Source organism: Clavelina lepadiformis, chromosome 7 (assembly GCF_947623445.1).
Source record: "Clavelina lepadiformis chromosome 7, kaClaLepa1.1, whole genome shotgun sequence".
Lineage (NCBI taxonomy): Eukaryota > Metazoa > Chordata > Ascidiacea > Aplousobranchia > Clavelinidae > Clavelina > Clavelina lepadiformis.
This window is the reverse complement of record NC_135246.1, coordinates 12,248,074-12,266,293: the sequence shown is the minus strand read 5'-3', so window position 1 is coordinate 12,266,293 and position 18,220 is coordinate 12,248,074. Positions and strand designations below refer to the sequence as shown.

General features: G+C 36.2%; 2 protein-coding genes across 4 annotated transcripts; both read left to right on the top strand.

Annotated features, from left to right (window-relative positions):
* Positions 1-26: 26 nt before the first annotated feature.
* On the top strand, positions 27-5,493 carry LOC143465990 (protein disulfide-isomerase A5-like). 2 transcript variants are annotated; one of them, XM_076964558.1, is made up of 18 exons: positions 27-150; positions 248-378; positions 477-646; positions 821-963; positions 1,832-1,936; positions 2,048-2,174; positions 2,250-2,386; positions 2,469-2,631; positions 2,728-2,796; positions 2,903-3,054; positions 3,226-3,362; positions 3,517-3,611; positions 3,731-3,876; positions 3,992-4,160; positions 4,297-4,365; positions 4,465-4,585; positions 4,831-4,978; positions 5,080-5,493. In XM_076964558.1, exons 1-18 carry the CDS (start codon positions 54-56, stop codon positions 5,247-5,249), a joined length of 2,349 nt encoding a protein of 782 aa, XP_076820673.1. In that variant the 5' UTR covers positions 27-53; the 3' UTR covers positions 5,250-5,493. The 2 variants fall into 2 exon arrangements, with proteins under 2 accessions (XP_076820673.1, XP_076820674.1); XM_076964559.1 differs by lacking the exons at positions 4,831-4,978; positions 5,080-5,493 and having other exon boundaries at positions 4,443-4,577.
* Positions 5,494-10,307: 4,814 nt separating this feature from the next.
* On the top strand, positions 10,308-17,189 carry LOC143466000 (uncharacterized). 2 transcript variants are annotated; one of them, XR_013118680.1, is made up of 20 exons: positions 10,308-10,513; positions 10,674-10,799; positions 10,895-11,074; positions 11,247-11,372; positions 12,200-12,322; positions 12,424-12,561; positions 12,662-12,790; positions 13,002-13,118; positions 13,271-13,365; positions 13,432-13,654; positions 13,730-13,867; positions 14,012-14,181; positions 14,276-14,424; positions 14,501-14,636; positions 14,829-14,929; positions 15,005-15,194; positions 15,343-15,445; positions 15,539-15,652; positions 15,891-16,606; positions 16,643-17,189. XR_013118680.1 is itself a non-coding variant. In XM_076964572.1 (19 exons), exons 1-19 carry the CDS (start codon positions 10,429-10,431, stop codon positions 16,094-16,096), a joined length of 2,649 nt encoding a protein of 882 aa, XP_076820687.1. In that variant the 5' UTR covers positions 10,308-10,428; the 3' UTR covers positions 16,097-17,189. The 2 variants fall into 2 exon arrangements, 1 of the variants encoding a protein (XP_076820687.1); XM_076964572.1 differs by having other exon boundaries at positions 15,891-17,189.
* Positions 17,190-18,220: the final 1,031 nt, after the last annotated feature.

The following is an 18,220-nucleotide window of genomic DNA, read 5'->3' as shown; positions in this document are numbered from 1 at the left end:
TGCAGACGTCTGCTCTGGTAAACTTCATACAAAATCTAGAAACCTCTGCCACTATGCAACAAAATGCTTCCAATTCCAGTGCTGTTTTGCCTGAGGAGGATGAGTTTTGGAAACATGTTCCAAATTCCGATCTTCTTCACATACTTACAAGTAAGTTTACAGTGTTTAAGTGCACTGCTTATGTGCATGAACTGTAAGTTTATCAGTGATTTAAAATAAAGCTTCCAAATGGGATTTCTTGCTTCAGACACAACCTGGGAAAGTTTTATTCGGTCACATCAACGTGTGCTGCTTACAGTTTACAGCAAAGACTGTCCAAATTGCAAGGATGTAAGAAAGCATCTTGCTAAATGTGCAAGGAGTGTTAAAGAAGAAAATGTGAGAGACTAAACGAATTAAAATTAGTGGACCTTTTAGCAACTCGCTCTGTATTGTGAAATTTGTTAAAAAGTGAATTTGATTTTCCTTTTTTTCAGGTAGGGGTGGACCTGGCAGTGATAGACAGTGATAAATACAGTGAATACATTTACCAGTTTTGGGTAACAGAGATGGGTGTGCCCACATTATTGTGGTTTGAAAATGGTAGAAAGCAGTTTGAATATGAGCAGTCAAGAACATCCCAAGATCTATTGCAGTTTGTGAAAAAGTATGCTTTTGAACATTATTTAAACATTTCCTTGCCTGACTTTCACGTTCCATTTATAGCTTTGTATTAACTCATATTTTGATCAACAATTCCTAGCCCATGTGCAACGTTCCAATTTAAGTAAAAAGTTTTTGTGATGTTATGGTTATCAGTTGAAAATTTAAAAAATTGTAGCCCAGTTAAACCTGAAGTTAAAAAATCGTATCCCAACTGGTCAATGGATGAAGCTGCTGAGGACATTTACCATCTACAGGATGAAGGATTTGAGCAGTTTGCTAATGAGCAAAATGGAATGATGGTTTTCTTCTATTCTCCCAGTAAGCATTAAGGTACCTGTACCGAATAAGGCCCACCTAACACTTTTTTGAAAATAACTCAAGAACCATAAATGAGAATAGACTGAAAAATCGTATTCTATTAGTGAGGGTATATGACTACAACATATTAAAACCACAATACCTGACAACCCCCAAAAAAATTTTTATAAAGAAATTAAAAATTCCAAAAAATGGGCCTTGTTAGGAGCATAGGCTCCTAATAAGGCCCACCAATTTTGTGAGTATTTTGATTCAAAACATAGTAATAGACAACATATAACATTATTAGAAATTTCACATTTTAAGTTGTACAAACATTTAAAAAGATTCCATTAGGCGCATCAAAGTAACTGCAACAATTTGCCAACTGATGACTGGAACCACTCTTGAAGTCTGGACATCAATTAGCCAAGCATCTTGTATGGGCCTTATTAGGCGCATGTGGCATCCACGAAAAAAATGTCACATTTTTATCATCAGAAAAATTTTAGCAAAAAAAAGTGCATTATCCTTTTCAATACTAAGTTGGTTGTTACATGAAAACTTCAGCCGGCTGACAACAGTTCATTTAACCGGCCAAATTCTCACTTACTTTTTTTCTAAATTAACAAAACCACCTTAACTGCAAATATCAAATTTTTGTTGTGCTCTAGCGAATCGGTTGATCACGTGACAAGGATGAAATCTGGTAAACCATCATGAATTTATATTAGTTTTTATGTAGGGACAAAATCTTTTATTTATTTGCACGGGTTTGCGAAATATGAGCAATGGGCCTTATTAGGGACCGGGCCTTATTCGGTACAGGTACCTTAAGAGATCAATCTGACCTTACAAACAGTATTCTTAATTTTTTTCACATTTTTAGCGTGTTCTACATGTTACAAGCTAAGGAAGGTCTATGAACAAACAGCCCTGCAGTTGGACATAGAAAAACCTGATGTAACACTGGCTGCAGTTAATATTGTTAAAGGTACCCTGGAAAATTTTTATATTAATATCTCTGCTTTGATAATTTCAGTTTTTTATGATTAAAGTATTCGTGTTATGACATTGTGTTATAAATGTTTTCGGTGTTTTTTAGCCTTGAGACTGAAAGCTAAATACTCCATTTCATCCTACCCCTACTTTGCCTATTTTTATGATGGGAAGTTCAAATATCAATATCATGGAAAATTCGACATTGATTCCATTATTGCATTTATGAAGAAGTAAGTGATATTTGCTGATGCTGTTATACCAAAAAAACATTTATAAATGCTAAAACATGAATTTGTTATGTTGAGGCCAGCGTTTATTGAAAAGAAAAAAGCTGACAAGGACTGGTCTTTAGCAAAAACAAACGTCACCATATTGCAGAGAACCTCTTTTTATAAATCTGTTAAAGCCAGTAAACACACGCTGGTTATGTTCTATGCTAAGTGTAAGTATGAAGTTGAAATTTGGTCAGTGATACAATGTAAAATTTTCATAACATTTGCTGCATTCTTTTTAAACTTTTTCAGGGTGCAGCCACTGTTTACGTTTTAAACCTCAGTTTGTGGAGGCTGCGGATTCTTTGAAATCAAAAACATCCGATGCTCATTTGGCGGCTTTTGATGGAGAAGAATCTAAAAAAATCTTGGAGCGTTACAATGTCACTGGATTTCCTACTTTAATCTATTTTAGGTCGTTGAAAAAATTGGTTAACTGTTATACCCTGTAGCTTTTTGTTAAGTTTCTATTACCCAGTACATGCAACATTTCAAAACTATCGTTATTCAGAAATGGTAAATACATTGAACGGTATCGAGGACCACGGACAGCAGTTTCTGTTGCAAAATTCATGACTGGGTAAGTTCAACAATGTAAATATTATTCAAAAGACTGGACACTAAACAGTGTTGACATACTCTAATGCAAACAGGACTACCTTGCATTTTAAACTATCTTTTTGAAGATTGAGTGGAAAATCCCGAACTGAATCTCCAACTCAAGACAAAGACGAGATTTTATCCTCTAAACCACCAGAAGTTGAATGGGTAACTCCTTCAAATTTGACTACTTTTCTTGAAGAAAATGATGAATCCGTGGTCATGTTCTATGCTCCATGTGGGTTACCGTAATAGATATGAATTCTGTTTGAAAATTCTCTGGAAATGTCTTATTATGAAGTCTTTATTAAATATTTTTATTGAAATAGCACAAAAATTGAAAAGCACAAGAACAACCGTTTTTCTACTTTTTAATGTTTCTTTTTATTTCCAACATTTCTTCTGTCAGGGTGTGGAGCTTGTAAGAACGCAAAAGGACCATTTTTTCAAGCTAGCGTAGAAGCCTCTGAAGACCTTCCTGACGTAGGATTTGGAATATTTAATGCTGAAAAATATGCAAGTTTCTTAAAAGACTTTGACATCAAGGTATGCACATTTTGCTGCATAGTTTAATGCAATGAAACGTTTTCAAGAACATTACGTTCACACATTCAGTAGCTCGCATGAACAAACTCACGGAAGGATTTGTGCTTGATAAACTGTCAATTGATCAGTATTAATTTTCTGTGCAATGTTCAAGGGTTATCCAACATTTTGGTACTTTGAAGCAGCTGATCGAAAATTTAAATATCATGGCGACATCACGAAACGAGGATTTTTAAACTTTTTGAGCGAGTTTGTACCTGTGGTTTTTTCTTGCGTGTGTAGAATGTAGATTGCTGCATCGTTTATAATTAATCTTCATTCTATCCCCAACCTTTTGTTTTATTAGATTTTCATATTACGTTATGTAGACCTCAAGAACAGAAACCGTTGAAACCAATAGAGAGCGCCACACCATGGATAAATGAAATCAGTCGCGTGAATCATCTGCATAAGGATAATTTTGAAGATTTTATCAAAAAATACAATCATGTTATGCTCTTCTTCTACGTAGATGGTCAGCAAATAGTTTGCAATTGATTTTCATTGTAGATAACCTTGTTACTCTTTGCCCTACACTACCATATGCTATGACTATGAACCAGATTTCAACGTTGCAAATTATTTCGCAGTGTGCACCGTTTGCCTTACGCACGTAAAACCAGAATACGTGAAAGCCGCCGAGGAACTAGGAAGAATCTTGCCTACAAGTGTTGGTATGGCAGCTGTCAATGCCGGTCCAGAACGATCGATCTCAACGAAATATGAAATAAACAGTTTTCCAAGTTTTCTTTATTTTCAGTGAGTCGTTGTCGGATCAATCGAAGTACGACTAATGACCAGCTAACGATTACTGACCAATTAACAGTCGCACGTTCACAATATCGTAAAAAAATAGTGTTTTCAAATCATTCTAAAAAATACCACTATGTTGCAGCAAGGGAAAAGCGCGTTACAGATACTATGGTTCCTGGAAGTCAGAAGATGTCATAAAGTTTATGAGAAAGTGAGTTCTGTACAGGCTGGTGACTGACCGAATGAACAAGTTAGAAGATAAGGTCTGTACTACGATCATCGAATCAGATATATTCCTCTGTTCTTTTAGCCCAAGTGAGGATCTGGCGAAGAAAGTCAAACCAACCTCCTGGCAGGACATGGACCAAGCTGAGTACGGTCACGTGATACACTTGGGAAACAAAACCTACGAAGACTTTATCAAGAAACATGTAGGCCAATTTGGTTGTTCTAAGTTACTGATTTCGGAAAAAATGCGATTAATAGTACTCTGGAGAGAGACTGAAATGGCTTAATTGCGTGTTTAGCGCAAGCCTTGGCAATCGTTTGGTCGCGTTTTACTTGGCGATCTCAGTCATGCAACTTGAGTCAGATTCGTCGGTGACATAAGCAAAGCGCTTCACTAAGCCATGAAGTCATTCAGAGATATCCTATTCTTAATGTCACTTTTGTATAGCAACAATCTGTGGTCTTATTCCACTCGCTCTACTATCAGTCGTGCGATCCGGCCAGACGCCATTTTCGCATCGCCGCTGACGAATTTCATGAAGTTTCTGACGTCGGATTTGGTGCAGTGGACTGCCACAGACAACCCCAGCAAGGCTGTGAGTGACACAATGTCATTCTTCACTGTCTTACTGAATTATTAATATGGTTGATAACGATGTTGTAAAGTTCGCTTTTTGGTGAATTTTATTTTTTCCAGTGGTTTGTTATCATCTGACGGTGCGAAAATTTCCTTCACTCAAGTATTACGAAAAAGGCGAATTTTTCGCCGATCTGCAACAAGGAAACTTTGATCAACTCGTTAAATATTTGAAAGAAAGATCTCTGTTGACGCGAACCGATGAAACATCAGAGAAAGACGAACTTTGAAACATTTCAAAAAGCCAAGATTTGAGTTTCTGAATTCTCCATCTCGTAGAGGAAAATATCAAACTTTTGTGTATTTGATTGTATTGCGATGTGATATCTCAGTTTACAATCGCCCAAATTTTAATAAGACTTCAAAATACAAAACAGTGGATAATACCATGATTGCATCTTGCCCAAGTTCAAAAAGTCTTCTACAATGTTATAACGACTTCAGATAAAGAAAAGGTTCACCGCTTCACGCATACTTTTATTTACCGATGACGACCTCTCATGTTTTGAAATTTGTGAAATTCTGTTTTAAAAGTATTTGAATTCTTTCAGGTAATTCCAGGAAATTACTGGCATTTCAAGTTTTGAGATCGTTTTTTCCAAAAAGTCTTGTTTTTTTGGTCATTTTTTTATACAAAAGGCAGATCTTACGTAATACTTGTTTGACGTATCAACGGAAGTCTTACAATTTTTTTTCTTTCCAAATCATTTCATATTCCATGATGGATGACGTTTGCATGGAAACAGCTTAAAAACTTCGACATTGTAAACGGACGACTTTTCTACAACATTTTTTTTGCTATTTTTATCCAAAAGAATAACTAAGGTGTGGCCAGTATTCGACATGTAAGGAGTGGTGTGATCAACTGATAATAAACATAGAAGGTTTTCTAAAAAATATTTTTCGCTACCACAAGACCAGATCCATGACAAGATCTCGAAATGTATTTCTCAAAAAGTCGGTTTCCATGCGACAGAGCTGTTTGTGCTATCAACAAATACTTGCTGTTATTCAAATAATATATAAACCGATTTTCAAATATTCTTTCTCTATCCTATCCGGATGATGTTCATGTGTAACGGTTGAAGAAACGTCTATTACTCTATATTTTAGAAATTAATATGCGCCGACAGACTGCCCTGCTCTCTAAAAATATGTTCCAGTTTGAAGAAAAGTGTCTTACCCACTTTTTTGGAAAAAAGGGGCCATTTCTGTAGTTAGTCCTTAATTTAACGTATTTTGTATTTTTCATCATTCTTTTACCGCACTTGTATTATAACCTTATAAAATATTTTCAGAAATTATACTGCATATTAACGGGAAATGTGCGTTAATTTAAGCAAAGTGGGCGTATACAAGGTCGTCTTATGGGATATTAAAATGTCGGACGAATACAACAAACGACTTTCCCCTCTGGTGATGCAGAAAAAATGCTCAATCAAAAAAGAAAAATTTAAATTTTGTTTTATGTGGCCCAAACGACCCGTGGACGCTTTCCCAATAGACCTTTGTATAAATTCAAAATTTTAGTCTTGAAATTGATCAAAGTATGCACAGAACAATAATATAAAAGAAAAAGGTATAATTGTTTAGCCTAACTGCATTGATTTTTGTGTTTTATTTTTAAAATATATCAAGATGAAGTTTAGAACAAGAGCCCTAAGAAGTAGTGATTGTAATTGTAATAAATTTTACTTCACTTTTCCAAAGAATTTTCATTTTGTCCCGAAACGTAACAAAGGTTAACTTTGACATTACGTGTGTGTTTCTTTTCTGTCTAAATGTCGCTAACTTATAGCTGATTTTCAATACTTACAGTTCAGACACTGGACGTCATGACTGACGCATGTCCCATGAAGTTTGTGGCGGTACCTATTTTTGTAAACTTAACTTTACTAAAAAATGATAAGGTCTCAACTACCATGACGAAATGAATATTTCGTTTTTGTTAGAAAATAGAAAATCTGGTTTCCTGATAGTTTGAATATGACGAGGAGTAGATATCATTCCAATACGCAGACCATCAATCACAATCATACCGGGGTGAGGTCGCCGTCAAGCGTTTTACTGCTGTACGCAAAAGATCAAGTTTCTTAAAATCGGAAAAACGTCCAACTAATTAACGTATTTTTGGCCTTCTTTCGCTTTTAGACGCGCGGTCAATACGTTCTTTACTTCTCTTTCTTTAGACAACTACGTTTGGTTAATCCAACCCAGGTGTCAAGGTCTAAGCACAAGCACGTTGTTTGATGACGCAATACTGTGCTGTCAAGTAAAACGCACCACCGAGCGGATATTGGGCTCCGACATCAGTAACGTTCAGTAGGTTCATTTTCACCTTAATGTGGTGTAACATGAATATGACAATTACTACAATGGCAGCGTGTTATTTTGGTTCAGTGTGCGTGAAAAGTTATTTCAAGTTTGAGGTACGTGTGTCTACTAAATAAACAAATTGCAATAGCATTACTTATAAGGATTAGGCAAGTTTTCAAAATTTACTTGACTTTTTTCGTATAAACTAACTGTTTCGGTATAACATCGCTTTGGATATAGCTAACAATTACATGGCGTATCAAAATTTAATTTACACAAGACTAGCTTTGACAATTTGTGTAACAGGCCGCAGCCAGCTACTTCCCATGCTATCGATAAATCGACCCAACACATATTTTTGTTCACTTATATATTCTTTGAAGCGACATGACATTAAACAAGTTAAATCTTTTTTATTAATCTATTGTATTATAATGGCAACAGTGACAGCTACTAAAGACTATACACAGTATGTGAGCTGCGGTCTAAGTGTGGATGTTTAAGCACAATATAATGAACCGCATATTTTATCTTGTAATAAAATAATTGTGGGCCGCGTGACGCTTCAGTGTTTTTTCCAATTATCCCTGTGAAACTGGACAGCTACCAGGTCATTTCTTGACGTATTTTTCCATTTCATTTTACTGCATGTGGTTAACTACAGCCATAAACCTCAAACATCTGGAAAGTACAACCAGTTGGCAGTAACCTCCTACGTAGATACAGTCAATTCTTACGTCATACCAAAAATGGAAGCACACTTTTATTTATAACGTTTGTCAGTTGCTAATCACTACTCATCAAGTATCAACAATCACCACTATCACAACTTATCTTTATACACCAATCGTGACTAGGACAAAGGTTGAATCATTTACAGCGAATGTACGAAGGATATCTTAATCTGAAGTATCATAGTCAGCAAACTGCAATATACATTAATTGAGATGTTACGGTTAGGTTAGCCAGAAAAAACTGACTGCAAATCATCTAGTGGGATTCCAACCCAAGTTTGCACCAACCAATGCATGTTTTGATTTCAAGGCAGCGATACAACTTGACTTGACTATAGTTTCAGGGTTACAACAGTACATTGTATTTTGATTCATTATATTTATCTGTTTATTTTAAATGCAAGCAATCACGCTAAAACTTGTGGGAAGTACATAATTACGTAGAAAGTTAATCTTTTAACATAGTAATTTCCCAAGCAGTGTGAAAAATTAAAATTTGCCAACCATTCTCATGTTTACGTTAGGAACTTAGTTAATAGTATAGCCTACGCCCTACAGGAATGTCGTTTATTTCATGAAATTGACATTTCTACAATTGCGTGTTTGTCCCCTCGAATAATTTGCACAGAATTTCGGCACCGTGTACTTCACATGTAATGCTGGGTCTTCTTCATTTACTAATGAGGAGAGCCATTGTAAAAAAATTGTCGGATCGTAATTTGAGACCATTACTGTATGGAAAACTTAGTAAGGCGTTTACTTGAGCTTCAAAAAAATCGTTGTGCATAAACTTGTTGCTATACAAACACAACGGCTTCATTCGAAATCTACCCGGAACGACGTTGTGCTTTGTTAGTGTCATCTATAACCATTGTCTTTCAGCATATCGTCCAACGTTGTGGGTGTAACCAGCAGCCGTTTCCTATAGGCACAGGCGAGGTCGTTGTTATATTAAGGTCATTTCATGAAGTCCACCTTTGTAGTGTATATTCATATTTCTACGACTTACGCTTTTATCGTCGTTTTTAAGGTTTTCTCCCAATGACTTGCTAAAAACATCCAGCTTTTTTAAGCGAATCTTTCTATGTTTTGCGTTCAACCGCAACATCCTACGCTTATTATTCATTCTGTAAAATTAAAATCACTCAAGGAAATAGCCTACGAACTGCGTCCATTTCAAGTCATAAGCCATGACAACGACATACAGTACGGCTACGCCTAGTTGCACCCCTTTCACTCTTACGACAAGTGCGCCGAATTTTATTTAAATAAAAGATCCTGGCCTTCAAAATTGCTTTTACAAGACCACTAAAATTTTAGAAAAGAATTTAGTTCCAACAAGGTCAAAAAACGGCGTCTCTATTGACTTCTTGTGCGAATTGCAGAGGCAGAAATTTAAAATAAATCTTTGTGCAAATGGTTTATATGCCTAAAAATACCGATTTCCAATTATCACACAACACACTTACATATAACTTTTTTAATTATATATATTTTATGTATATACAGTATATTGGACAGATATCATCTAAATACAAATAGCCTATATCTATTTAATATGTGCTATATTATGTCATTATAAGTAAAACCTGAAAAAAAAGTCAACTAAATTATATCCAGTATTACAATCACATTTTTTTAAATTAACTACAATTGACATACTGTATGTTATAAACTAACTAATAAAAAGTTTCATGGTTTCAAGAAAAGGCTAGCTATTTTTTCTCTCGCGTTAAAATAACTTATACTTCTTTTTAAAAAATTATTTTAAAGTCTTCATTCTTCAGCTTGCTATTGCATACGCGTGTTTGTTTAGATAACTAAAAATGGAATGCTTAGCTTAACGAACACGGGCGTGTCGGTATTGCGTAAACGGTTTGATGTCATCTCGTGCGCCCTATAAAAGCCTGGGTTGAAGGAAGGGTTGTCGCAGTAACATGATGGAGAGAATTTAAGGTCCAGCAGCAGTGAATGAACATCAGTTTTCGTGCTTATTTAAGCCAGAACAGAATGGGTTAGCATGATTTTAATAGCTCTAAGTGGGGCCAACTCTGCAGCTATTAACAGATAAACTGTTGGGTGTACTTCGTCACCGACCATGTAACATTGTGGAGACTAGAGATGGGTCGACAACAAAGTTGAAGGGGCTTATACTCTTTGTAAAACGAATTTGAAGTTTTGCATGAAAAGTTTTCTAACCTATGTCTGAATAAATACATTTAAAGATAATAAGTTCAACATTTGTCAATAAATTTCTTGTTTAGAAAGTGCCTCTTTGCGATATTTCGTAAAGTGCTGTTTTTTCAAAGGCAAGTATTTATAAATTTTAAGCAGTATTTTCCCACAAGCTGAAAAGAAAATGACAAAGGTTCTTTTGACCAGCATCGCTATAACCGTTTTATTTGTTGTGCAGTGTTCTTCACAGATTTTTACACCGGATGCGGGTAAGTCAAAAACTAAGCTGTTGTTGCCTACATATTTGTGGTTTGTGCAACGATTTTTGATTTGTTGCATAATTTTCGTACAGCAACCATTGGAAAAATAGAAGTACCTGAAGATTGAAAATTGTTAACTTAAATTTTGAATTATTCTATTGCATTTTAGCACTCCGCATATTCAATGTCACATTTACGGTGGGTAGTACAGTGTCAATCGCCTCCACAACAACTAACGTTTTCGCTTCACAATCCGCTGCGGAAATGGCTAGTTTTGGGTCGAATATTGTGTTCAGTAAGTTTTGGTATATAGCCTGGAAAAGCAAACAAGTTGAATATGGTTTTGCATTTTTTTTCATAAATTTAGGAAGCGCTAAATTTATTTTCCAGTTAATAGTGCTTGCTCGTTTTCTGGCAACTCAGCTTGCCACGAAGACGCCACATGCACCGACCTTAACGCCATGCTTGGAATCTTCCGATGTCGGTGTAACAGCGGTTACAATCAAACTGCAAGTACAATGACATTTGAACCTGACAATTCCATAATACCAGACGGAACCAATTGCCCAGGTAAACTCATTGGCAAATATACGTATGTCATACAGAAAACATACCAAAAAAGAAGATATTAGATGTCTGCATAAAAAAGATAATAGCGTATTGACACAGTTCTAATAACCATGAACTGTTCTATAGTTTCAGTACCGAAAATATTGCTCTAAATTTTAAATGCACTTTTTAGATATCGATGAGTGTTCCAATACAACAATTTGCGGAGCTCAGACATTCAATTGCACAAACTTACCTGGAAATTACACTTGCACCTGTAACTCTGGTTATGAATTGGATACTAGCAGAATTTGCGTAGGTGAGTTATTTCAACAGAAAAAAGAAAGGTTAACGTGTTTTCATACCTAATCCTGAAACAATGATATTTACTTTTTTCATTCATATAATGCTTCCAAACAAAGTCAAGTTATTACATTTTTCCTGGCTAAAACTGTTTTAACAGTGAAAATATTTTGACATTTACACCAATAAAGTTTTACTATAATGCTGGCAATTACTGACATTGATTATATTTGAGTTTATTGCTGTTATGCTTAATATGTTTTAAATAAATATTCGACGTGATGTACAAAATTTTAGGAAAAATGTGCTGGCGGTTAATATTCTTTATTTTTTTTTTAACTACCACAAAGCGCGAAAAGACCGTCACTTGCAATAGTAAAGCGTGGGCGAGCGGTTAAATTTTAAAGATTTGTTTTGATATGACACAAATAAAAAAGCATATTTCTAAGAATGTAAGGCGCCTATCCCCATCCAAAAGAGGATACGTTGGAAGTCAAACGGTTATCTTATAATTGAACAATATATCTTCTTCTTATTCATGTGTAACCTTCCATGAAATTATGAACAGCATTTTGAACATAAATTTTCGTGATTTTTTTTAACAGTCATAGAAATATCCATTTTGATGTTAACTAACGCATAAAAAATTCTATACAAAGGGATCAGCCGCGCCCAGTTTTGATAAGACGCGCCAGATTTGAACTATGCTAAAGAAATATAAAAACAAAAATGCAACGGTACTTGAATTCCTATAAGTATTTATTCATAGAATATTTGGGTGGTGACGGGAGAAATTCTAATAAAAATTGAACTACCAAACTTATCTTTTCGCTCTTCGTATAGATATCGATGAATGTACAGCCAACACCGACAACTGTCACGCCAATGCGACGTGCACCAACACTGAAGGTAGCTTCACCTGCGCTTGTGATCGTGGATTCAGTGGAGATGGAGTGAGTTGTACAGGTAAGACGATACTTTTCCCTTTTTGGTTTAAATAAACTCTATTTTCTTTAGACAGGAAAAACATTAAAAGACTCAATCATGGATTTTTCTTTTACCGGTAGAGATCGACGAATGTACAAGTTTAAGCATTACCTGTGGAGACAACGGGACGTGCATGGACCCTACGGGAGAAACTTACTTTTGCGATTGTGACACTGGATACACTGAAAACACCACTGCTGATCCGAAGTTTTGCGAAGGTTAACTTGGGTTGCCTTTATATGTTTCGCTACCCATAAGAACCTGGCCTAACTCCCCATATACAAGGCGTATTTGTATAACACCACGCGTTTTTTCCAGATGTTGACGAGTGCAGTAACACCTCTTCCTGCGATTCTCAAGCATCCTGCACAAACACCGCTGGAAGTTTCAGTTGCGCTTGCAACTCTGGCTATACCGGAACCGGTGTGGGATCGGGAAGTTGTTCAAGTAAGTTGTCAACTAAATTGTATCTATACAGTAATGATCTTCACCATATACACCTTTTAATCATCGCATTATCTGTAGTTTTTCTTTTTTGATAGTCACTGTGGCATTAGAACTTTCAATGTTCAGATATTATGCCATGAGGATAAGGGTTACACTTATAATTTTAAAAGACAAAATGTGATTACGCCAAACATTATATATTTTGCTACAGATATTAACGAATGCGCGTCAAACCCTTGTGACGGCAATGCGACATGCGCAGACTCGGCCGGCAGTTACACATGTACCTGCAATGACGGTTACAGCGGAAATGGGACTTTCTGTGAAGGTTGATTTTTGGTCTTCTCATAACATTAATCCCACAGAAAAAAAATACTCTCCAGTGTTGGCTTTCTTAAGCGTCGATTGTAACCTGTAAAGCGACCGGATTTATCGAGCGCTGTTGTTTTAATGTTAATGCATATACATTTACGTTTATAGAAGCTGGAGAAGATTACTACTACAGACTTTCGATCACTTTATCTACAGCTACATCAGGAACTGTCGACTCCAGACGCAGCGATGTTACGACTGCCGTAAGTGCTGGCAAACTGAGACACGTTAATTTGAATGATTTATAATTCGCAATCCATGGTCTTCAGACAAACAATTTCCTTGAGGAATTGACAAATTCAAGCACTCTGGGATTCTCTTACAATTCTTCGTCAATTACGGTCGAAGCTGTTCAAGGAAATTCTTCAGAAACTGAATTCATCGTTGAGATTTGTTTCAACCAATCGTCGAAAACCGCCGCCGAGCTTACTACCATCTTGAGCAACTTTACTTTCACTACCGCGATCGGTAGCGACACCATATCAGTTGCAGGTGCATTTATTTTCGTTGGATTTTATTATACTAGCACTAAGCTGTTGTATCAATTAACTCTTATTTTTTTATAAGAATACAACGAATGTTTGACCAACTATGGAAACTGCTCCGACAACGCAAATTGCACTAACACCGACGGAAGCTTTACATGTGAATGTCTGGAAACTTATGCTGACAGATCCACCGGGGACGTAAACGGAACGGTTTGTGGTAAGCGCTTTCCTCGGTATTCTCGCGTCTCTTGATTCAAATGCTTCCATCGAACCGACAATCGTATTTGAGCAAGTTTTAAAATTCAAAATACTTATACGTGGATTTCTCTAATAATTCAACATTGTTTTATATATTCAATAGAATTACCAACTTCATTCACATGTTCGGCGGAGACGGTAAATGTTACCGCTTATTTACCTTATTTCACTAACCTGGGCATCAACGAGACTGAATTACTGCTAGGAAACTGCAGCGGCACAGTATCGGGGGAAAATCTTAGCTTTAACGGGGAGTGCAACCCTTCAATCTCCGTAAGTGATGTTCCGTTAATTGTGGGGTCAATCTTTGTCTGAAGTTTTAATCTTTCACCGCTTAATATCAATTGTTACTTTATTAATGTAACAGGAAAACAACACTCATATATTCTACGCATGGAATTTAACCAACATCAACGAATCTGCCACCGTCACAATCGGGCAATATGTCACGATACCAATCACGTGTACATTTGTGTCGTCACAGAATGTGACCTTCAACGTTTCCGCGGAAAGAAAGTAAGAATTGCGCCTGCTTAATTTTTCCAAGACAAACGCTTTGAAAAAAAAACATAAAATTTTTAACTATTCCCAGGGATATAATTTTTGGCGATTCATTGAACAACGAGGCGGGGGAGAGCTTCGGTTTTACTGCAACCCCATTCTTAGATGAAAGCACCTCAAATGCGGTCTCTGGCCCAGTCACCACAGATCGAAAACTATACTTCTCGGTAAAACTACCCAAGAAGCATAGCAGTGAATTACATAGAGCAAACATTATCTAAAAACATTACTTGGAGTTTTGTCTTTTTCACTTCTTAGTCGTTTCCACATTCCACTCGTAATAACAACAAAGCAAAATTCAAACAACTCTGAACAACAACTTAATTCATTGAAATTATTTTTTACATGTACTGTATTAGCTTGGAACAACTGCAGCCTTGCCTAGTACAATTAAAATTCAAGTTCGATCTTTCTACACAACTCCCGCTGGGAATACTCAACAATCAATTCAGCTGATTAGGTTTGATATTAATATATGCTTGAAGTATAATGTAACCTAAACGTACAGTTCTAAGCATAAAGTTTTCATTTCCAGTAATCGTTGTGAAGTCGAACAAACCAATGAAAATAGACAAATCTTGGAGACTCTGAGCGTTATCAGGCAAGGTACTGGGTCAACTGCTTTGGTGGCGGTGGACGCTCATTTCTACGGCACCAGCACTGTTACCGTCGCCCATTTCGAGGTTGTTGCTTGCAACGAGGCAGGAGGTTCTAGCTGTGCTGAGGTAAGCAATTATAGGAGGGCGTCTTGTCATATATGAACGAAATAATGCCTTCCTGAAATAACTTTAAAGTAACTTGAATCATTTCAGCAAAGTATAAATTCTGGTTTTGATTTTGTACAAACTTTTAAAAATTTATCTTATCTCGTAGGATTGTAGTAGCAGCAGAAGAAGACGTTCCATCATCCAAGCGAGAATGAGGAGAGAAGACGTGGAAAGCGGTGAAGTTGAGACCGCCTTTGAAAGAGCCCCAGGTTCGTTATCAATCAAAGTTTCCTGCATGTGTGGTGCTGGTAATTTACAGCAGTGTCAGTGCGTATATATGTAATAATTATTTTGGCCGGTAGATGACGCTTGCAATCGTGTTTGTGGTGTTGGAATTTGTGTACTTGATGCTGCCCGCCAACCCCAGTGCGTGTGTTCTGATAATGCCTACAAAAACGCAGCCGGCGAATGTGAAGGTAAGCTATATAGGCTACGCCATAGCTCCTCGTATAGTTTATGTTTCTTCTTATTGGTAGGTTGAAAAAAGTTTCCTTAAAGACAAATTGTAAAAGATTTATCAAATTGAATCAATAGTGGAGATGTTGACTGACGTTGCGAAACTCTTAACCTGAATTTAAAATAAACGCTCCCAAGCTAATAATGCATGGCAAGAGCGTACTTCTAGGAAAGTTTTCTGAATTACAGTTGTTTCAGAATCCAACCTTGTGGAAGTTCCAGAGACGCCAGAAGCATCGGCACCAGAGGACAGGACCACCATTTTTATCTTGATAGGACTTGCTTGCGTTCTTGTTGTCGCTCTTATTGCTATGATCGCAGCTTTCTTTGTCAGAAAGAGAGCGGCTGCTTCCAAATCATATGATATGTCCTCATATGTGAATACTCATGATATCACAAACTAAAAAATCACCGCATGCCAAACTTCATCTTCCTTGGTAGTGCGGTTTTAGTATCTTATATTGAGTTAGATATTGTGTCTGTAGCTAGTTATTAGAGATCAATTTGTCCGTTACATATCGAATCAAGGCAAACTGATTGTACAAACGAAATGATTTCAACTGTAGCGTATTACCACTATTTAAAGGTTAAACAACTAACATGGGGTAAAGTAGTATTTCATGCACGTTTGTGGATATTGTTTAATGCTGGCTTATACTGAAAATCTGTCGCACATCGTCATGCTGACTGATGGTTCTGCTGCTAAATATCATAATTGCAATCATATACGCTCATAAATCATTTTCTAGTTTTTGTAGCGGTGTTATGTAATTTTTTATGTAATTAGAGCATGTAACTTTTTAAAGGACGACATTTTTGTCTTGTCTATTTATGAGATATAAAAAGTAATAATTAACAAAATTCGCCCGACGTCCGCTTTGTCTATTTTTATAATATAAAAAGCTGCTGACCAGGCTGCTGACCAGGCTGCTGACCAGGCTGCTGACCAGGCTGCTGACAATGGCGACGATGATGACCAGGTTGGTGGCAAAGAAGGAAATCTCTATTTGGTTGTCAAATCTCAAATTATTTTCCCGTCTAAAAATTTTAATGCATTGCCAGTTACAAAAGTATGTTAAAAGCTCATTTCGGTCATGCTGTGTCAATTGGTACAAAGCTTTATCAAAAGCTGTAAATTTGAACGTTTCATTTCTTCAGGGTATATACAATATTTGATCTGTGATGGCTTCAAAACTTCTTGCATATACTTTCTCAAGTGCTGTAAAATTTTGCGATATGTAATTCTGTGATTTTGCTGTGCATTTCTTAGCGTTTTGCTATATCAATCCCATGTTGATCCTATGACGCTTAAATATTGCTTTTTGTTATTTATGGTTAAAAGCCTCCTTCGGCATAGTTTAGTTTTTCAGTAAAAATTCAATGTCTATGCATCGTAATCACTTGACCCATATTTGTAAATAAACTGGTGTCATCCATTGCGGCAAGTAGTAAGCTCAGTCATATGTAACTATGGTAAATGAATAAATTTGAACAAATGCATTGCTGGTTTTGGTATACAAGAGAAAAACAGAAGCACAAAAACCTTGAAATGGAAATATCAATCGTAGGCCTATCTTAAAACAATATAAAAAAAAAGATAAGCAGGAAAATCCTTAGTTAACACTGTTGCAATTTAACTGAGCAATATCAAGATAAGTATGCTGGAGGTGGTCAGGTTCATTTTTTATAGTATTAAAGACAGAGGGGCCTATATCAGGGCATCCTACCGAAGTGGATGGGCTGACCCAATTTAATTACCTTGTACTACCAACTTCGAAGACAAATATATAATGCGGTTGGTGCTTTTTTTCTTTATAAGTAGCCTGAAGGTCTCGTCTTGAAAAACTTTATTCAAATCCAAACTTGTTTTCATTGAAGAATAGATGTCGACTTCGCGTGATCATAACATGATTGTCCCATTGTCAGCAACTTGATTTTGATGCGGTTAAGTTATTATCATTGAAAATCACTTGGCGTCAAAGTTCTCCCATGACACGAAATATTTTACACCAACATTAAATAGGTACGATACGGTAGATTTCTGATGAGAACTGGTTCATGGGGTGTGCCTTCACCCATTTCTCATCGATAGGTTTATTAATTTTTGGAGTGGTTAGTGAACCTGAATAGAGATGATAGTTTCTAATTGACACTTGGTTGACAATTTACGTAGGAAAAGGTAGGAAACCCGCATGCTCAACTAAGCGTAAAGTGGGTTTTCTGTTGTGTCATTATACCTCAAAAACTCTATATTTTAGTATCTTAATGGAAAAGAAATATTGTCTTTTAGCACAGAGAAGCTGCAAACACATTTGTTTGTCGGTTAACGAAAGGCAACTGATAGGCTTGTATAAGAATAAAAAGGAATTTTTCGTCATTGGCATGATGTATAATTTTTTAAGCCAGCAGCAATCACCAGAATACAGTATATGAAAGATATGAAGTTGGCAATGTAATAAACATATTTAGTAAAAATACCTTAAACTTGAAGCAAAACACGTAAATTACTTACAGAGTACATGTGTTAG